At 37.7% G+C, this 22,552-nt stretch overlaps 1 protein-coding gene across 4 annotated transcripts in view; it reads left to right on the top strand.

The window, feature by feature from the left end:
- Ubap1 (ubiquitin associated protein 1) overlaps window positions 1-22,552 on the top strand; it is a 65,376-nt gene that overhangs the window by 33,100 nt on the left and 9,724 nt on the right. For 3 of the 4 annotated variants that reach the window (XM_046457369.2, XM_046457370.2, XM_058578094.1), the window contains 2 exons: window positions 12,248-12,372; window positions 20,078-21,001. In XM_046457369.2, the coding sequence (XP_046313325.1) occupies window positions 12,248-12,372; window positions 20,078-21,001 (1,049 nt within the window). The remainder of the gene's footprint in view (window positions 1-12,247; window positions 12,373-20,077; window positions 21,002-22,552) is intronic. The other variant, XM_058578095.1, reaches the window with a different exon arrangement.

The following is a 22,552-nucleotide window of genomic DNA, read 5'->3' as shown; positions in this document are numbered from 1 at the left end:
ATGTTTTCTGAGCTAAAAGTGGTTGCTTAATAGTAATCACTCAACTAAGTCAGGGTGATGTAGCAGTTGTTGTGTGTGTTTTTTTTTTTTTTTTTTAATTGTACCAGGGATTGAACCCAGGGGATCTTAACCACTGAGTCACATCACCAGTCCTTTTTCTATTTTATTTATAGACAGGGACTTGCTAAGTTGCTTAGGGCATCACTAAGTTGCTGAGGCTGGCTTTGAACTTGCTATCCTCCTCCCTCAGCCTCCCAAATGGCTGAGATTATAGGTGTGTGTCACTGTGCCCAGCAGTCATTGTGTTTTTAACTTGTTTGTATATTTTATACAATAACTTTAAAAGTTTGAATTGCCATTGTTTACATACCAGTATACATAACTTACATATATTTTGTTAAATCTTTATGGAGTTAAGTTACTCAGCCTCTGGAATTAGCAGTCTGTAACAAGTCAGGTACCAGATCTTCCTGGAAAACCATCTCCTGTTGTTCAAGGTTCATTGTAAGGCTCTTTCACAGTATTTGAATGATAATAAAGAGGCATATCTGAAGTTGCCTGTGGATCACTTTTTCAAGGGAAAAAGAGGACAGAGCCAAGAACAGAGAAAAGGCCTAGAGAGAAAATTGCACAAATGAAAATTCTAAACTTATAATCTTATTTCAAAAGATAAGCTTTCAGTCTTTGGAAACTCCAAATCAGTTGGATCCCAGGTTATGTGTCCCATCTAAACAATCCAGAGAAAAAATATTATAATTCTGAAGGTATCTGAATAACAACTTTTTTTCAAAAATCATTTTCTCTGTCTCCTTAAATTCCTAACCATCGTTTAAATGAAAACCTTAACTTGGAGTAAGAAGAAAGATGATCTTTTGTTTCCTTTCAGGTTTCAATAGGGCTCTGCTTGCTGAGCTCTTGGTTTAATTTCAGTGGCTTTAGTTAGGTTTTTATTTTTCTTTTTTTGGTACTGAACCCAGGAGCACTTTACCACTGAGCTACATCCCCAGCCCTTTTCATTTTTATTTTGAGACAGGGTCTCACTAAATTACTTAGGGCCTAGCTAAGTTGCTAAGGCTAAGCTTGAACTTGGGTCCTTCTGCCTCAGCCTCCTGAATTGCTGCACTTACAGGCATGCGTGACCATGCCTGGCTAGTTGGGTTTTTAGAGTAAAGAATTATATTCAGGTAGTTTAAGGAATAGAAATTAAAAGGAATAGGTGAATAATTTTTTATAACAATTTTCTAGGCATATGAATACAGGAAAAATCAAGTTCAGAATAGTTTTTACAAGACTGAAATTTGAGAGCCAGGAAACTAAGGCTACTTCTTCCTTCTCTTGGGAAACTGTTTAGCTTTTTCACACTGCTTTTCTCTGTGACTGTGCTACATTTTTATTCTTCTATTAATATACTTGGATTTTTGCTCTACTTGTATAGAATGTACAGGGCCCAAAATGGCCACTGCAGTTAGGGTGCTACATGTCATTTGATCTTTGTTTAAGTGGCCAATATCACAGAGCAAGAGTGTTTGTATCTTTTGGTCAAGGAAATCTGATGGCCTGGCCTAATATGTGAGCCTATGGCTTTGGTTTTCGTAAAGTTAGATATTATCTGGTTAATCCATTAGGGGTTTGGTTAACGGTTATATAGGTGTTATTTTTCTAGGGCACTTGGGGTGTGGATGAGGAATAATGACTGCTTTTATGATTGGATATTAGAATGCCCTTTTTTTTGTTGGGTGTTGTGGTGCACACCTGTAACCCAGATGACTTTGGAGGCTGATGCAGGAAGATAGCAAGTTCAAAGCCAGCCTCAGCAATTTATCAAGGTCCTAAAGCAATTTAGCGGACCCTGTCTCAAAATAATGAATAAAAAGGGCTGGGGCTGGAGATGTGGCTCAATGGTTAAGTACCTCTGGGTTCAATCCCTGGTTAACTCTCTCTCCCCTCAAAAAAACCTTTTTTAATTTTCTGTTTAAATATTTGGTCTAGGTCTTGAGCTATGCTATCTATGATTACCATTTGATTTACCTTCAAGTTTATTCTTTTAAACTAAATTTCTTTTACTATTTGTAACACATATCCCTAAGTAACAAAATAAAGACTACAAAAGTCTTAAAATTCTTTTCTGTTGGTGGTGTAGGGATTGAATCAGGGCCTCCTGTCGCACATTCTAGGCAAGTGCTCTACCACTGAGCCACATATACTCCTAGCCTCTAACAAAGAGTTTTAGATACATTGTCCATATATAAATCACAAACTCTTGGCTCAGTTTAGATTAGGATTTTTTGGATGCTGGTGATTTAATTTTTAAATTAAAATAATTTTTTAAGGTGTTGATAGACATTTATTTAATGAATTTCTTTATATGTGGGGCTGAGAATATAATGCAGTATTCCACACATGCCATGCAAGCGTTCTGCCACTGAGCCACAACCCCAGGCCCCTAATTTTAAAATTTTTAATTTTTTTGTTCTATATATATAAAAAAGTTGTTTTCAAAGTGTTCTTTCTTTCTTTCTTTCTTTCTTTCTTTCTCTCTCTCTCTCTCTTCTCTCTTCTCTCTTCCTCTCTTTCTCTCTCTCTCTGTCTCTGTCTCTCTCTCTTCTCTCTTTCTCTCTTTCTTTCTCTCTTTTTTCTTTCTTTCTCTCTCTTTCTTTTTTTTTTTTAATTTTTTATTGTGGGTTGTTCAAAACATTACAAATTTCTTGACATATCATATTCCACACTTTGATTCAAGTGGGTTATGAACTCCCACCTTCACCCCATACACAGATTGCAGAATCACATCAGTTACACATCCATTGATTTACATATTGCCATACTAGTGTCTGTTGTGCTCCGCTGCCTTTCCCATCCTCCACCCTCCCCCCTCCCCACCTCTCCCCTCCCCTCCCCTCCCCTCCCCTCCCCTCCTCTCCCCTCTCTCTACCCCCTCCACTGTATAACCCTGAGGGTCTCCTTCCATTACCATGCAATTTCCCTTCTCTCTCCCTTTCCCTCCCACCTCTCATCCCTGTTAAATGTTAATCTTCTTCTCCTGCTCTTCGTCCCTACTCTGATCTTAGTTACTCTCCTTATATCAAAGAATACATTTGGCATTTGTTTTTTAGGGATTGGCTAGCTTCACTTAGCATAATCTGCTCTAATGCCATCCATTTCCCTGTAAATTCTATGATTTTGTCATTTTTTAATGCAGAGTAATACTCCATTGTGTATAAATGCCACATTTTTTTTTATCCATTCGTCTATTGAAGGGCATCTAGGTTGGTTCCACAGTCTTGCTATTGTGAACTGTGCTGCTATGAACATCGATGTAGCAGTATCCCTGTAGCATGCTCTTTTTAGGTCTTTAGGGAATAGACCAAGAAGGGGAATAGCTGGGTCAAATGGTGGCTCCATTCCCAGCTTTCCAAGAAATCTCCATACTGCTTTCCAAATTGGCTGCACCAATCTGCAGTCCCACCAGCAATGTACAAGTGTACCCTTTTCCCCACATCCTCGCCAGCACTTGTTGTTGTTTGACTTCATAATGGCTGCCAATCTTACTGGAGTGAGATGGTATCTTAGGGTGGTTTTGATTTGCATTTCTCTGACAGCTAGAGATGGTGAGCATTTTTTCATGTACTTGTTGATTGACTGTATGTCCTCCTCTGAGAAGTGTCTGTTCAGGTCCTTGGCCCATTTGTTGATTGGGTTGTTTGTTCTCTTATTGTCTAATTTTTTGAGTTCTTTGTATACTCTGGATATTAGGGCTCTATCTGAAGTGTGAGGAGTAAAGATTTGTTCCCAGGGTGTAGGCTCCCTATTTACCTCTCTTATTGTTTCTTTTGCCTAGAAAAAACTTTTTAGTTTGAGTAAGTCCCATTTGTTGATTCTAGTTATTAACTTTTGTGCTGTGGGTGTCCTATTGAGGAATTTGGAGCCCGACCCCACCGAATGTAGGTCGTAGCCAACTTTTTCTTCTATCAGACGGCGCGTCTCTGATTTGATATCAAGCTCCTTGATCCATTTTGAATTCACTTTTGTGCATGGCGAGAGAAAGGGATTCAGTTTCATTTTGTTGCATATGGATTTCCAGTTTTCCCAGCACCATTTGTTGAAGATGCTATCCTTCCTCCATTGCATGCTTTTAGCCCCTTTATCAAATATAAGATAGTTGTAGTTTTGTGGATTGGTTTCTGTGTCCTCTATTCTGTACCATCTCTTTCTTTCTTCTGGGGATTGCACCCAAGGGTGCAATCTATACCCAACCCTTTTTGTTTTTTGAAACAAGGTCTCATTCTCACTCAGATTGGTCTTCAACTTGGAATCCTCCTGTTTCAGCTTCCCAAATTGCTGGGATTACAGAGATGCATGCCTGGTGATTTTTAAAGAATTTTTAAAAAAGTTTCAACAAAACAATTCTTTTTATATCTGAAAAAATATCTTCAGATTCTAATTCAAGAAAAAAAAATAGGTCTTTGCAATAGGACTTTATAATTAAACTCCCACTCTTTAATCCACTTTATTGGGATATATTGGCATAGGAAAATGTATACATACTCAACATAATGCATACATACTCAACTATGTATACATACTCAACTGAAAATAATTTTTGTTTTTAGAAACAGGACCTCACCAGACTACCCAGGCTAGCTTCAACTCACAATCCTCCTACTTCAGTCCCCTGACGTAGCTGGAATTATTAGGTGTTCACCACCATGCCCAGTTGTTGTAGATTATTTAAAAAGTGAATCTATAATTGCTTTGTAGTTTAATGTGTAGAAGTTGGCCATCATTTTAATCATCATTCTATTTATGTATCATCCCTCTTACCCACTGTACCTGCTTTCAAGGTTTTCCCTTTATTTTTTGTTTTCAACATTTCCTTGGTTTGAATTTCTACATATTTATTCTGCTTGGGTTTGGCTAATTTCTTAGATCTGCATGGTTGATGTCTTTTTATTATGTTTGGAAAATTCTCAGACATTATCTCTTCTCATATTTCTTATGCCCCATTTCTCTTCTTTTGAGACTCACCTATACATTAGGTTATTTGGTATTGTTCCAGATGTGTCTTAGCACTCTGTTTCTTTATTCCCCCTAACTTTTATGCTTTTTTTTTTTTAAAGACAGAGTGAGAGAGAGAGAGAATTTTAATATTTATTTTTTAGTATTTGGCGGACACAACATCTTTGTTTGTATGTGGTGCTGAGGATCGAACCCGGGCCGCACGCATGCCAGGCGAGCGCGCTACCGCTTGAGCCACATCCCCAGCCCACTTTTATGCTCTTTGAGGTTCCATTTGGTTGCCGTTTTTTGGGGTTGTGGTTATTGGGGATTGAACTCAGGGGCTCAGTCACTGAGCCACATCCCCAGCCCTATTTTTAAAAAAACATTTATTTTTTTAGTTGTAGTGGACAAAATACCTTTATTTATTTATTTTTCCCTGTGGTGCTGAGGATCAAACCCAGTGCCTCACGCATGCTAGGAGAGCACTCTTCCTCTGAGCCACAACCCCAGCTCCCCACCAGCCCTATTTTGTATTTTATTTAGACACAGAGTCTCACTGAGTTGCTTAGCACCTTGCTTTTGCTGAGGCTGGCTTTGAACTCCTGTCTCAGTGGTTGTCCTGTGACCTAACTTCACATTCACTGAGTCTTTCTTCTGCTAGGTCTTGTCTTCTTGAATAGCCTAATTTATGAGCCATTAACATTTTTCTTCTCTGATATTACATTTTTCATTTTTAGCATTTCCATTTATCTCTTTACCTTTCCATCTCTGCTGGCATTCTACATCTGCTCATACTTGATCTTTTCATTAGATTCTTTAACATACTTATTATAGTTAATTTAAAAGTACTTGTATGAAAATTACAGTGCTTGGCTATCTTTGGATTTGGGAGTGATGCCTGTTTCTTCTCTTGATGATGGATCACATTTTCCTTGCCTATTTTTTCTTAGAATTTTTAAATAAATGCTAGATAATGTGTATTAAAAAGCTGATTTTGTGGGTCATTTGTCTTGTTTTGTATTAGGGTATAACATTTCCTTGTGACTTCACATCTTATAGATATATCTCTGTGTTTATAATTTTGCAAGTTTTACTGGACTTCTGGTTTTAAAATAGTGATGATTAGCCATGAAATTAGTTTTTCACTTAATTTTAGGTTTGATCTGTCCTAGTCTTCTTTCTCAAAAACCTTTATTTGTATCCTCTCATAGTAAAATCTGAATTTAAACATAATCCAGTTGCTCTCCATAGTAGGATTTTTTCCCACCGTCTGCAATTGTACCCCACTCCCCCACCCCCAAAAAAATCACATAAGAGAGAGGATCATAACATACCCGTAAATTAGAAAGAAAACAGAACCAGTCTTCCCAGAATTTTTCCTGAGTCATTACACATTTATCCCAGTCTACTCCATCATAGCATAATGCAAAGTTATGTGCAAAACCTGGCTTCAGGAAATTCCCACAGAAATCAGAGATGCACTCCCCCATCTCCTCAATAGAACTTGGGAAAATAGGTTCAGATATTTAAGGAAGAGTTTCAGAAATAGGAACTGAAACTAAAAGGTCTTTGGAGTGAGTCACAAAATTGTTAGCTATGTTGCTTAATTCTGGGAGCCGAGCGGCTATTGAGTTTTTATTGAATTTGTTTTAAAAAATGTATTTAGAAACAAGAGAAGTTGATAACTTGTATACTTATATACTTATATATCCTCGTGTGTTGGATAAAAATGGATAATTCCTAAGACATAGTAGGTTACATTGGGGAAAAATATTTCTTTGATCCTCACAGCAGCATCATTAATAGTATTTATGGTGATCTTCATTATTTAAAAGTTCTTTTTGTTTGTTCCCGTGTCTTTATTCATTCATTCATATATATATGTATATAATGTTGTAGTTGGACACAAATTTATTTCCTTCCTTCCTTCCTTCCTTCCTTCTCTCCCTCCCTCCCTCACACATGGTAGGCAAGTACTCTTATCACTGAGCCACAACCCCAGCCTTTGTTCCCATGTCTTTACACAACTTTTTGCCTTTATCCCTACCATTTCTTCCCAGTAACCACACAGTTTGTTCATTACCTGTTAACCAAGTTTTTAAAGGACTAAGTATGATCTTGGGTAAGAAATATGCTAAATCACCTTGGCATTGGCTTTGTTAGTGAAAGGAAACTGCTTTTTATTTTTATTTTTGGTACTAGGGATTGAACCCAGGGGTAGTCCACCACTGAACCACATCTCCAGCCACTGTACTACCTGCTTTCAAGATTTTGAAAGGCCCTAAGCAACTCAGTGAGACCCTGTATCTAAATAAAATACAAAATAGGGATTTTAACAAATATTTTATTTTGAAACAGTGTTCACTAAGTTGCTGAGGCTGGCTTTGAACTTGTGATCTTCCTCTCTCAGCCTCCCTAGTCACTGTGCTGGGCAGAACTCCTTTTTAAAGCAGGTATTTGTAATTGGTGCTAATGAGTGGAAACAGCAGTTGTTTAAAGGTATTCTATTTTAATCTTGTCTGTACCTAACCCTAGAACTAGTTCCATTTATAGAATATGGGTCTGTCAGTGTATTTCACAGTGTGTAATAGTTTCCTAACTGAAAGGTAGGTGAGGAAATGGAATACCTTTCTTGGAAGGACATTCACATTTGGTTCAGATAATCTTTAGCCCAGTACCTTTTTGTAGATGCCCCCCCCCCTTCTCTAGTCAACTCTTTACACTAAACTGCAGAAGAACTATTTATTTAAGAAAATATAGTTAGTGTTAATGTGATAGTTTTCCTCTCTCCTTCCCTTATTTCACTTTGTGGTATAATGGATTGAAGCAATGGGTGATCTATCACCGAGTTACATCCCCTGCTCTTTTTATTGTTTATTTTGAGACAGGGTCTTGCTAAATTGCTGAGACTGGCCTTGACCTTGTGATCCTCCTTCCTTAGCCTCTTTTTTTTTTTCTTGGTTGGGGGGAGGGGGATTGAACTCCAGGGCACTTGACACTGAGCCACACCCCCAGCCCTGTTTTGTATTTTATTTAGATACAGGGTCTCTCTGAATTGCCTAGCACATTCTTTCGCTGAGGCTGGCTTTGAACTCAAAATCCTCCTGTTGCAGCCTCCTGAGCCACTGGCATTACAGGTATGTGCCACTGTGCCCAGCCTGCCTCAGCCTCTTGAATCTCTGAGACCATAGGCATGCGCCAACCCCCTGACTTAATAAACCTACTTTAAGTGAATCTTTTTATTCAGCAAAAGACTTAATATTTAAGGGCTGGGGTTGTAGCTCAGTGGTAGAATGCTTGCCTAGCATAAATAGCATGTGTGAGGCACTAGGTTCGATCCTCAGCATCACTTAAAAGTAAATAAAATAAAGGTGTTATGTCTATCTACAGCTAAAAAAAAATTTAAAAGAAACTTAATATTTCAGTTGTTAACTTGGCTGTACATCTCTTCGGTGATTCTTAAGCAGTGCTAAAAGTTCTAGCTTGGGCTTCATTTTATCAGGGTACCAGCCATAGTAAAATATGAACATCTATTTTTACAGAAAACTGATAAAAAAGTTTGAAAGTAAGATGAGTTTTGCTTTTCATCTTTTTCATACAAACCATTTTATAAGTGTCAGGGGGTTTACATGTTGTAATGAACAATTTTCTTGGCAGCTGTGAAGGCATCTGACTTTTTTTTGTCTTTTTTTTTTTTTTTTTTGATGGTGTTAGAACAAGCACCTGCTGTATTTTTGTCACTTTATCCAGAATGTTAGATAGTATCTAGTATGAGTACTCACTCTGTTAAAAAACAAAAACAAAACATTTTTATGACCAGCCTTGTCATTTTGGGTAAATTATTTTAATCAAATGTAAGTGGGGTTAGGGGTTAGAGTTGAATACAAAAGAAATATAAAACCATGTCTTACTTCATTTGTTCTTCATTCTTTGAATAAATTTTATCTGGCAGGCTTTATGGTGAGTTTGGGAGATGCACACATGAAACATTTCTACACTGTTAGTTCATTTTCATGCTTAGAGTCTCTAGAAAAAGAATAAGGAAACAAATTTTTATTTCTATTTTTCCTGTGTTGGGAATCCAGTCCAGGGTCTCATGCATATAGGCAAGCTGTCTACCACTGAGCTACACCCCTAGCTCTAGGAAACAAACTACTAAACGATGCATAGTGGCAAGTCCTGAAATGGTGGTATTAAAACTGTGTATTTTATGAAAGAGAGTTCTTGAGTTTATTCTTAAAAGTAGTATAAATAATTCCCTAGGTAATTTATTTATTTATTTATTTATTTATTTATTTTAAAGAGAGAGAGAGAGGGAGACAGAGAGAGAGAGAGAGAGAGAGAGAGAGAGAGAGAGAATTTTTATTTATTTTTTTAAGCTTTCGGCAGACACAGCATCTTTGTATGTGGTGCTGAGGATCGAACCCGGGCCACACGCATACGAGGCGAGTGCGCTACCGCTTGAGCCACATCCCCAGCCCCCTAGGTAATTTAAAGTAACAATGAGGTAGACATTGCTAGTTTTAAAAAAAATGAAACCTATAAAAGAATGGCTATACTTTGAAAATTTCCTAAAGGGTTAATGATTTTGATTATGCCATAGAAAAATTATTAAATAAACACAGTTGTGGATTTTTTTTTTAAGAGAGAGAGAGAGAGAATGAGAATGAGAATGAATGAGAATTTCAATATTTATTTTTCAGTTTTTGGCAGATACAACATCTTTGTATGTGGTGCTGAGGATCGAACCCGGGCAGCATGCATGCCAGGCGAGCGCGCTACCGCTTGAGCCACATCCCCAGCCCCACAGTTGTGGATTTAATTTACTAGTTATGTGAAATACAGTTTTTGGCATTACTGGGATGGAATCCAGAGGTGCTCTGCCACTATCCACACCCTCAGACCCCCAGTCCTTTTTTTGTGGGGGGAATTGCTGAGTTCTGGAGACTGGCCATGAACTTACAGTTCTCCTGCTTCAGCCTCTTGAGCAGCTGGGATTATAGATGTGCACCACCATGCTTGCATGTTCAAATGTTTTAATCTGGATTAGAAGTTAGATGGGAGGGGCTGGGGTTATGGCTCAGTGGTAGAGTGCTTGCCTAGCGTGTGTGTCATACTGGGTTTGATTCTCAGCACTACATACAAATACATAAAAAAATTCGTCAACAACTAATAAAAATATTTTAAAAAAAGAAGTAGTAGTTAGATGGGGGAGAGAGAATTTCCCAAGCAGGAGAACAGGGCCTTCTTCCTGGTAAAGGATATTGGGTGTATAAGAAGAATATATACCTCAGGGAATGGGATGATGACATGATATCCAGTATATTCTGGCATTTAAATCTTAAGATTCATAGTTCTTAGAATGAATGAAATCTTCATGGAAGAGGAGTAATTGTGTTACTCTGTGTTCATCAATACTCAAGAAAATACAGTAGTGTGAGGTCCCACAGATAAGCCTTTTTTTTAAAAAAAAAAACAAAACAAACTAGGTGCTCATACTGAAAAAGCAAAATTTATTTTATTAGTTTTGTTTTATTGTTCATGTTGGTTCTGCCAGTGCATTGGCCTGTCAGAATTTGTTCAGAAAAGAAATCATGGCTCAAGTCAGAGTGTATAGAAGTATTCCCTTTTCTTCTGACCCTGTAAATTTATGATCATGTCCTGATCTTTCTGTATTATTCAGCTGTGATAGGCACAGAACCATTAGGGGATTGAAGCAGTTTAGTTGTTTGTGGTATATGCCTCCAGATAATTCTGTTTAGATTCTCATGATCTTGTATGGTTATCTCTTCTTTTTCTTCTTCTTCTTTTTATTGGGGTGGTGGTGGTGGTACTGGGGATTGAAGTTATGGGTGCCTTTGAGCCCTTTTTCTTTTTTTGTTTTGAGACACGATCTTGCTAAGTTGCTGAGGCTAGCTTCAAACCTCAATCTTCCTGCCTTAGCCTCCCGAGTTGCTGGGATTATGGGAATGTGCTTCCATACCCGGCCTTCCTTTTCTTATAAGTGCTGTGCTGCTGAAATATTTCCCCACTGGGGGAGGTTTAGTGATAGATTTGTACTTAGCATGTGTGAGGCCCCTGGGTTTAATTTCCAGCACTGCAAACAAACAAATAAACAAACAAAAACAAATGAAAATAAAAACCCACATTATTCTAAAATGTTATAGTTTATTTTAATATCTAGAGTAACTTTTTGTGTTATTTAAAAAATCATGCTGTTTACAGCTATAGTGCACCAATGAAAAATATGAAAAAGAATGTAAAGAACTCCAAATCAAAGAGATTCTTTTGTGTAGTGTCTGTCATCAGTTCAGCAGTATTTGTTAAATGTGCTAGGTAGTGCTGTAAGTTCGAGGATATATTCTTGGATAAGATAGACTTAAGGTAACTTGCCTGAAGGAGATTACATTGCATTGGGGAAGACAGATGATAATAAAAAGTCAATTATATAATGTTAAAAAGTAATATAAGTGAGCTGGGCTTGTGGCTCAATAGTAAAGCACTTGTCTGGTATGTGTGAGGCACTGGGTTTGATCCTCAGCACCAAATATAAATAAATAAAATAAAAAGTCTTTGACAACTAAAAAAAAGAAGTAGGTTTGTCTTAAAAAGAAAAAAGTAATATAAGTGCTTCATGGAAAAGATAGATTGTAATATATGAATGCTGTAATAAAGGTGAGTTAGTAAATTTAAGTAGGGGTCAGGGCAAGCCTCACTGGGAAGGTAACATTTGCACAGAGACTTAAAAGAAGTGAAAGAGTGAGTCATGTAAATAACTGAGGGAAGAGCATTCCAGATAGAGGGAATATCCAGTATAGGATTTTTTAGCCTGTCGTCACTGGGGACAGGGCTGGGGATGTAGCTCAGTGATAGAGCACTTGCCTAGTATGCATAAGACCCTGGGTGCAATCCCTGGAACTGCAAGGGAAAAAAATCATTGAGAACAGAGAGCTCATGACTTAGTGTAGTGAACTAGAAGTTGACTGCTAGGGATATGAAGGCAGAACAGTTGTGGGCTGTGGGGAGACCTTTTAGGATGCTGTGAGTACTTTGGCTTTTATAGTAAGTATAATGGAAAATAAACCTTAGTAAGATTAAGTAGTCTGTGATGTTGGATTTTCTTCTCAGATCTAGGTTCAGGAGAAGGTAAGCAGTTGGAGAAGGAACTTTTATAACTTCTAGTCTTAAGATTATAGGAAAACAAATTAATAAAGTTCTTTGCTGATATTTTCTACTTTATTTTTGATTATAGGGACTTTCAGTTACCTTGATGATGTCCCATTTAAGATAGGAGACAAATTCAAAACACCAGCTAAAGTTGGTCTACCTATTGGCTTCTCCTTGCCTGATTGTTTGCAGGTTGTCAGAGAAGTACAGGTAAGTGGTGATTTTTAGTTAAAGTTTAGTGTATTTAAAAGTTTAAAGGATAAGAAATTGATGCATAGTGAAATGGAAAAAAACCCCACTCTTAAATCTCTTATTTGTATTTCTCAGAGCATCTGATAATTTCCTGGCTCACATCATTACACACATACTTCCATTTAGAGATTGTTTTTGTTAATTTCTTAGATTGTGTGTTTTTGGGGCTCTGTGCCTTGCACAAAACAAATCCTCATTTACCATTATTCACCTCTTTTTTTTTTCTTTATCTCTTAATGTTCATATTATCATCTTAGTCACTGAAGTTAGGTAATAATTTTCTTTTGTTGTGTCTTATATTCCATTTCATCCCTACCTTATTTTTCAGCTGTGCTATTGTAGTAGTCTCTTCAAGTGACCTCTCTGCTGGGAGCATTTTGCTTTTATTTTCATGTTGTTTCTAGAATAATATTCTTTTTTCCCTACATTTTTATTGGTGCATTATGATTGTACATACTGATGGGATTTGTTGGTACATATTCATATATGCATACAATACACAATATGACAATATAATTTGGCGAGTCTCACTCCCTCTCCATCTCCTACCCTAGAATAATATCGTTGTAAATTGTCATACCCTTCTTCAAAACTATTAATTTTTAATAGTTTTAGTGATTTTAATAGTGTTTAGTGATTCACCAGTCATCATCATCATTATTATTTATTTATTTAATTGTAGATGGATACAATATCTTTATTTATTCATTTTTATGTGGTGCTGAGGATTGAACCCAGGGCCTCACACGTGCAAGGCAGGTGCTCTACCACTGAGCTACAGCCCCAGCCTCTCATTACTCAATTCTTAAGTGTAATGGTCCATAAATGTTAATTAGGTCAATTAGCCCCAGCTCCACCAATCATTATTGAATCAAGTATAGATGTAAAAAGCACTTTAGCTCAACTCTTCAGTGTTCCCACCAAGCCAGGTTACCAGCAGTTTATTGAATGTACATTGTATGTTACTCTGTTATTCTACATGAGCTCCTAAGTCTATGCAAAATATTCTTCTCTTACTGTACTCAAAGCTATTAAAATCTATTCATTCTTTTACACTGTGCTTAAATGCCATCTCCCCAAAGGCTTCTTTCTCAACCCTCTCATCTTTAAAGCTTAGTTAATATAAAGGTACTGAATTACCTCTTGAAAGCAGCAAATAGCTGCTTGTAATTTCTTTTGTAAACATTTACTCAATGCCTGCTCTTGAGAGGTGTTATGCTAGTACTGAGGATAGAGATAAATGCTTTTATCACTGTCCTCAAGGTGCTTAGAGCTCAGAGTCATGTAGAAAACAGTGAAGTACAGGATAGTATTCAAAACACTTCATACTGTGTTTTGAAAAACACATTTATAAAACACAACTTTTGGGAAAAGATGTTTTGTTTCTGGGGGATTCCTGAGTCATCATGTTACTTTAGAACACATTCCATTTTCTCTTTCATAGTCTATATGCTATGAGTAGTTATAGTAGGAGAACTAGGACTTTTTCTCTTTTTGTACTACTGGGGATTGAACCCAGGGGCAGTGTACCACTCAACTATATCCTCACCTCTTTTTCTATTTTATTTTGAGACAGAGTTTATTAAGTTGCCTAGGCTGGCCTCTTAACTTCTGATCCTTCTGCCTCAGCCAGTATTTGGGATTATATGCGTATACAACCATGCCTGACTTTAGTTATTTTATTTTATTTTTATTCTGGGGATTGAACCCAGGGACACTTTACCACTCAGCTACATCCCCAGCCCTTTTTGTTTTTTATTTTGAGACAGTGTCTTTCATTAATATGCTGAGGGCCATGCTGAGTTGTTGAGGCTGTTCTTGAACTTGCAATTCTTTTGCTTCAGCTTCTCCCCTGGGATTGTAAACTTGGGTGACACATCTGCTTCAGTTATTTTTTAAAAATAGCTTTGTTCAGACATAATTCACAGACCATGAAATTCACCCTTTTAAATTGTGTAGTTAAATGGGTTTTAGTATATTCAAAGTTGTGTAAGCATCATTGCTATCTAATTCCAGAACATTTTCATTTCACTAAAAAGAAACCCATGCTTGATGTGGTGGTCTGTGCTTATAATTTCAGTGACCCAGTAGGCTTATAATCCTCCTGCCTCAGTTTCATTTAACATAATGTTTTCAGGGTTTATCCATTTGTATGAATGAAGTAGTATTAGTTAATTCATTTTTATATGTCAAATCATATTCTCGTTCATTTGTCAGTTGGTGGACATATTGGTACTTTCTACTTTTTTACTATTATGAATAATGCTGTTATGAACATTTGTATACAGGTTATTGTATGGAATATGTTTTTAATTCTTTTGGGTATATACCTAGGAGTGGTATTGCTGGGTCCTGTGGTAACTCCATGTTTAACATTTGAAGAATTGCCAGACTATTTTCCAAAGGTTTGCTGTGCCATTTAAATCCCCACCAACACTATAGAGGGTTCCAGTTTCTCCATATCCCTATCAACTTTTGTCACTAATTGTCTTTTTTTTTCAGTGTTGGGGATTAAACCTAGCACGTTGTATGCATGGTAGGCAAATGCTGTACCACTAAGCTATATCCCCAGCTGTTAAGATTTTTCCCCCCAGTCCTGGGGATAGAACCAGGGGTACTTGATATCACTGAGTGACATCCCCAGCACTGTTTATTTTTTGGGACAGGTCTTGCTAAATTGCCAAGGCTGCCCTTGAATTTGTGATTCTCCTGCCTCTCAGCCTCCTGATTATAGGCGTGTACTACCATGCTTGGGGTCTTTTTGATTATATACATCTTTGTAAATGTGATGTTATCTCTCATTGTGGTTTTGACTTGCATTTCCCTAAACACGGATGTTTAACCTCTTAATGTAATTTTGATTATGGAATTGATATTCCTTTGTGTATGAAGACTTCATTGGGCCAGAAGAGAGACTTATAAAAATTTTCCTTGTTCATTTGCCTAATAATTTTTTATTGGTAACAATAGAATCATTAAGTACCTCTCTATGTGTACAAATACTATTAGCAGTATGATCTTTAAATATCTCTAGGACTGGGGATGTAGCTCAGTGTTAGAATATGTGTTCTGCAAGCATGAGGCCCTAGTTTTGATCTCTGGTATCACAAGAAAAAAAGAGGGTGTGGGGAGACAAAGAAAATAAAAAGGTTTTAAAAAATTATACAACAGGGCTGGGGCAGTAGCTAAGTTGTAGAGCACTTGCCTTGCAGGTGTGAGACCCTGGGTTTGATTCCTCTGTGCCACATAAAAATAAATAAGTAAATAAAGATATTTTTAAAAATTATATAATACACCAAAAGATAAGATGCAGTGATACATGCCTTTAGTCCTGGCTAGTTGGGGTTTTAGGCAGGAGGATTGCTTGAGTCTTAGAATTTTTTTATGTGTGACAGGGTCCCTGGGTTCAATTACCAGGATAAAAATAAAATAAAAATAACTAAAGCCAGGGATTAGGGATTGAATGCAGGGGAACGCTACCACTAAGCTTCATCCCCAGCCCTTATCTATCTATCTAGCCATCTATTTATTTATTTACTTATTCACTCGCTTATTTATTTATTTAGTTTTTAGTTGTAGTTGGGCACAATACCTTTATTTTATTTATTTATTTTTATGTGGTGCTGAGGCTTGAACACAGGGCCTTGCATGTGCTAGGCGAGTGTTCTACCTCTCAGCCACAACCCCAGCCCTCCTCTGCCTTTTTAAAAATTTTATTTTGAGTCAGGGTCTTTCTAAGTTGCTAAGGCTGGCCATGAACACCTCTGTCTTGTTTCTCATATTAGTCACTGCTTAATTGATGAATTCAGAACACTTGTTTTGAGCTAGGCACAGTGGCAAATGCCTGTAATCCCAGCAACTAAGGATGCTGAGGCAGGATTGGAAGTTCAAGGCCATCCTCAGCAATTTAGCGAGGCCCTCAGCAACTTGGTAAGACCTGTCTCAAAATAAAAATGGACTGGGGATGTGGCTCAGTGGTTAAGTGCTCCTGGGTTCAGTCCCTGGTACCAAAAAACCCGCCAAAAAAACAAACGTGTTTTGAATCACAAATTGTTGCCATTTTAGGTTTTGTAGGGTATTTCTTATTTGAGCAGCGTGAGACACTGATAAATGTATGATATTATGTTCATAACATCCACTTTTAACCAGAGATTGAGGCTTTGGTCCCTATTCCTTGTGGGCAAGTTGAAATTTTTTTGTTTCCTGATTGTACAAAGCACCTTTTAAATTTTGATTGCATGGGATTCTCCTCAGAGATTTGGTTGTGGTACTGGTGCTGGTTCCCTCTCTATGTAGAGAATAGTGAGATCTGGAGCCCTAGCCACATGGCTTGAAGTTTCCTATGAGTTTGTCATAGTTGCTCTTGCATTGGAACACAAATTCAGATTTTCAGTTAAATTTCCATTGAGATGAACCAGTAAAACATATTCTTGCATCTAGGATCCAGAAAGCTTCTATTGAATATGTAGTTGCTGCAATAGTAGTGTCAGGGTGGTCCTTTGTGTTACTTTTTTTTTTTTTTTAATATATTTTTTTAGTTGTTGATGGACGTAGTATCTTTCTTTCTTTTATTTTTATGTGGTGCCGGGGATCGAACCTAGTACCTCAACCATGCTAGGCAAGCGCTCTACCGCTGAGCCACAACCCCGGCCCTGTGTTATGGTTTATAATAGATTCTGCTGTCACACATGGGCTGGAATTGTCATGTACTAACTGTATGATTTTGTGTAAATTTCTTTAATTCTTCAAGGCTCCATTTCCTCACATGGAAAATACTGATAACTAGCTTTTTTTTTTTAATATTTATTTTTTGTAGTTGGACACAACACCTTTATTTCACTTGTTTATTTTTGTATGTGGTGCTGAGGATCGAACCCAGGGTCGCGCACGTGCGAGGCGCGCGCTCTACAGCTGAGCCACAACCCAGCCCCAATAGAGTCTCTTAAAACAACCAGCTTTCAGGAAATCCTGAAAGATTGAGAAAGCCCTCCTGAAAGAAAAGGATTAATCCATTTAAAAAAAATATTTATTTTTTAGTTTTAGGTGGGCACAACATCTTTATTTTATTCTTTTTTATATGGTGCTGAGAATCGAACCCAGTGCCTCACGTGTGCCAGGCAAGCGCGCTGCCACTTGAGCCACATCCCCAGCCCCAAGAATTAATCCATTTTAAAGTCCCAATCACCTCCTATTAGGTTCCATTTCTTAACTGTTTCAATACTTCAACAGTGACACACTAAGAATCAAGCGTTCAGCACATTAACCCCTGGGGGACAAGCTACATTTATACTGTAGCATCCTCCTTATCCTAAGGAGGATATGTTCTAAATCCCCAGTAGATGTGTAAACCTAAGATAATACTAAACTCTATATAAGATACTCTAGTACCACACAACAGTGGAGTTGATTACTAAGTGACTAATTGCTGGGTATCAGATACAGTGTGGATATGCTGGACAAAAGGACAATTCATATCCCAGGAGGACGGAGTAAGGTAATGTGCCAGATTTTATTATGTTACCCAGAGCAGCTTACAATTTGAAATGTATGATTTATTTATTTCTGGAGTTTGCCATTTAATATTTTTGGACTGTGGTATATTAAAGGTAACTGAAACTACAAAAAGGTAAACTACAGAAACTGTAATGCATTTATAATACTTTGTCTGTTTCCTAGTACTCCATAAATGCTAGATGCTATTATTATTTATTATCATACTCGCAAACTATGTTCTTATTTTCTTTTACTTTTGCTTTTTTAAAATTTCCAATATGTTTTCCTCTGTTACGTATATTCTGCATTACTTTGGTAATTAAAAAAAAAATTCTAAGGGAAGATTTGCTAGAAAAGGAAAGACATTTCTAGTTATTGCTTCAAGTTAAACTTCAGAGTTCGTGTTTATAAGTAGAGGTAAATTGGTTATAGCCACAGTTTTTATTAGAGGAAACTGACTGTAAAATTGGGTTTCCTCCAGATAGATGCAGCAGTCTTTGCCCAGTGCTCTTTTCTTATTGTTCCATAACTAGTAGAAATGAAGCACAGTGATTCCCCCACGTGTCTTTCTGAGGCATAGCAGCTGATTCAGGAATTTAAATTAACCTCTTGACATGTGCATTTATAGGCTTCTCTTGTTATTTGAAGCTGAAAAGGTTGGGGATGGCCAGAGCTCGTCATTAGGTTTCTTCTACTCTAAAATGCTTGTCTTAGCATGCTTCCCTTTGTTCTCCTCCTATTATACTTTTAATATGTCTCCAACCTTGAATATACATACACAGAGACATTGCTTAACTCTGTTGCTTTAGAGTGAATGCCAAAGATTTGTTTTTCTTCTGCCCTATGTGAATTTTGCTTTATATAATAATGTATTTCTTTTAAATGTGCAAATGAAATCTTTTTTTTTTTTTTTTTGAGAGAGAGAATTTTAATACTTATTTTTTGGCGGACACAACATCTTTGTTTGTATGTGGTGCTGAGGATCGAACCCGGGCTGCACGCATGCCAGGCGAGCGCACTATACCGCTTGAGCCACATCCCCAGCCCCCAAATGAAATTTTTTACTTTAAGGTCTTGTTAAGGAACCGTGAAGCATATTTCCTTTTCAGTTTGTTCTGTACAGTCTTAATCTGAGTATGTCTAGACCTGCTCCCGCCCTTTTCTTTCCTTTCTTCCTCTCTTCCCCCCCCCCCCCCCACCTTAGAGCTTCATAAATGTATGGTCTACCATTGAGTCTATCTCCCAGGCACTCATCTAGATTACTTACACTTTCTGTGTTTTTGTTTTCTCAGGTGCTAGGAACTGGCCTTGCTCTGCTAGGCAAGTGCTCTACCACTGAGCTATATCCCCAGACCTCTAGATTTCTTAAGAAAATTTCCTACATTTGGAGTATAACCTGTTCATTCTAATAGATGGTGGTTTAAGAGAACAGAATTGTCACACTGCCTGGATTCCAATCCATACTTCAACACTTACCAGTTTTATCACCTTAAGCATAGCCCTTTTAAAATAGGTATAACAATAATTAAAGAATTGAGAAAATCTAGAGAGTTGATACATAAAAAGTGCTTAGAATTATGCATGGCATTGTGTTCTTAAATATTAGAAGATATTACTGATTATGGGATCTATTTAGGACATTGTACTAGATAATAGAGACCCAAAGAGGGTCTGTAGTTGGGTTGCTGCCCATAGGAGACTTGTGATATTGTTGGGGTAGTGCTAGGGATTACAGATTAAAGGTAAGTATAGTCACATGTTCGCCATATCAGATGACTGATAGAGACAAATGCTGTAAGATTTTAGAATAAAGATGAGTCACCAGGCAAAGTTTCACAGAGGATGTGACTGAATTCTGCTGGAGCCACAAAAATTTCTAGGGAAATAAATGGCCTGATGGATGAGAGGCAAAGAAAGTGGCAAAAGTCATTTTGCCTAGTATATAGGATTAGAGGGTGTTAATTCTTTGTAGTTAATTTCTAGTAATACTTTGGGAGTATAGTTTAGTTAAGTCATATAAAGACATTGGAAATCTTCCTGAGCCGGGATCATTCCACATAAGTAAATACTGCTGGCCTACTTAATCTTGTGTAGAGTGAAGAAGGAGTAAATTGGTGGGGGAAGGGAAGCCCATGGGTTTACACCTTCTTTCTCTGCTGTATCTTTGCAGTATGACTTCTCCTTGGAAAAGAAAACCATTGAGTGGGCTGAAGATATTAAAAAAATCCAAGAAGCCCAACAGGAAGCAGAACGCAAAGCCGAGGAAGCAGAAGCTAAAGTGAATTCTAAGAGTGGCCCAGAGGGTGATAGCAAAACGAGTTTCTCCAAGACTCACAGTACAGCCACAATGCCACCTCCAATTAACCCTATCCTTGCCAGCTTACAGCACAACAGCATCCTCACTCCAACTCGGGTCAGCAGTAGTGCCACGAAACAGAAAGTTCTCAGCCCACCCCACACAAAGGCAGATTTCAATCCTGCTGATTTCGAGTGTGAAGAAGACCCATTTGATAATCTGGAGTTGAAAACCATTGATGAGAAGGAAGAGCTGAGAAATATTCTGGTAGGGACCACTGGACCCATTATGGCTCAGTTACTGGACAATAACTTGCCCAGAGGAGGCTCTGGATCTGTATTACAGGATGAGGAGGTCTTGGCATCCTTGGAGCGGGCAACCCTAGATTTCAAGCCTCTTCATAAACCCAATGGCTTTATAACCTTACCACAGTTGGGCAACTGTGAAAAGATGTCGCTGTCTTCCAAAGTGTCCCTGCCCCCTATCCCTGCAGTAAGCAATATCAAATCTCTGTCCTTCCCGAAACTTGACTCTGATGACAGCAATCAGAAGACAGTCAAGCTGGCAAGCACTTTCCATAGCACATCCTGCCTCCGCAGTGGCATGTTCCGGAATTCCCTAAAGCCTTCCACCCAAAGCAGTGCCAGTGAGCTCAATGGGGACCATACTCTTGGGCTTTCAGCTTTGAACTTGGACAGTGGCACAGAGGTGCCAACCTTGACATCCTCTCAGATGCCTTCCCTGTCTGTCTTGTCTGTGTGCACAGAAGAATCATCACCTCCAAATACAGGTCCCACAGTAAGTCTTTTAAATATCACTTCACCCCCACTAGGTTACAGTTTCAAAGATTTCTAAATTCTACCTTGCAGTTGCCTTCCTCATATTATTTTCAAGGTTTATGGCAAGATTTGATATGGCATGTTGATTGCTTATATAATTTTATGTAAAATTCTGGTTATTCTTCTGAGGACCAGGATTATGAATTTTAAATTTAGGCTGGTTAAATCCTCCCCTGCCCCCATGCTGGGGCCTTGAGCATTCTAGTAGTTCAGTGCTCTACTACCACTGAACTCCATTCCCAGAGTGAATTTGGTTAATGTTCACTGGTCCCTCCATGCATCTTTGGGTCTTTTCCTTTGCAAAGGTAGGGTGTGATGTGGATCTTGCAAATGGTATTTCCTGTCTGATCGCTTAGTTTTTGTGTTGTCATGTCTTGTAAATTTTTTTTTTAATGGCTTGTTTTATACTTACTAACTTTTTGGTATTATCCTTCTCTTCCTCCTTCATCTTCCTCCTCTTTCTTGAATGGTTCTTTTTATCGTGGTTTGGCTAATTTGAGGTTACATTTTTTTCATACTGGGTTCCTTAGTAACCAGCAGATAATTTGTCTTGGAAGTTGAAGCACAAGGTGGAAATTTTTGAAAGGTCTTTAAAAAATATGAAGATTTTAATCATGTAATTCTTTTCTTCCATTGGGAATTGTGCAGTTTTCTTCAAAGGAAGGGAGGAAGGAGCTTGGGATGGATTGATTAAAAAAATTGCAACTTGTATCATCTTGAAGAAAATCAAATCTGATTTTGCCACACTAAAACATTGTAGATGCAGTGAGGTCCCTTTATTGTCACAAAGTGTAGGTTTAGCTCTTGGTATAGTTGTTTCAGCAGCACAGAACAATACATTATTGCATTCTAGAATAGAAGTTAAAGAAGTTTGCTATATCATCAGCTCATAATTCTTTTTTTAAATGATAGCACCTCAAGAGATTATTTAGAGCCGGGAAGGAGCCTATAATTGTATTGGTGTGATGTCTGTCAGATATCATAACAACCTTGCTATTAGTAAAGAAAAGAAACTTTGGCCTGCTTTACAAGTGCAAGTTTCAAGCAGTAGCATTCTTTGTATATAATCATCTGTTCGAGTGCCTTCACTGTCAAGAGATCTCCCTGCTGCTTATAAACTTCCTGGACTCTGGCCCAGATGAACTAGATAGAGTGCAGAGCATCAATATTAATCTCTTGGAGTATGCTTCATCCTAATTCTCCCTAGTCATTGTTGGGCTTTGATCAGGACCATATCCCTTTTCATGATATACTGTACACTTTAGATAAATTATAAGCACCCTGGAAAAGATAAGGGATCCTCAGTCAATACTTCCCATTCCCATTTAAAGACAGATTAAACATTTAGAGATCAAAGCCAATGAAAACAACAAAGCTCTTTCTCAAACCAGAACACTTTTTTCATTCTTTGATTAACTTGATTTTTCTGGCCCATTTTTCTCTTGATGGGAAGGGACCTGCTTCCTGCTGACCTGAGAATTTACTGCTTTGAATGTGCTGATATAAAAAG

The sequence above is a fragment of the Marmota monax genome, unplaced genomic scaffold, assembly GCF_021218885.2.
Source record: "Marmota monax isolate L192 unplaced genomic scaffold, Marmota_monax_Labrador192_F-V1.1 WCK01_AAM20220418_F8-fsc00069, whole genome shotgun sequence".
Lineage (NCBI taxonomy): Eukaryota > Metazoa > Chordata > Mammalia > Rodentia > Sciuridae > Marmota > Marmota monax.
Note: the sequence above shows the minus strand (reverse complement) of the source record. Positions and strands in the feature narration are given on the sequence as shown.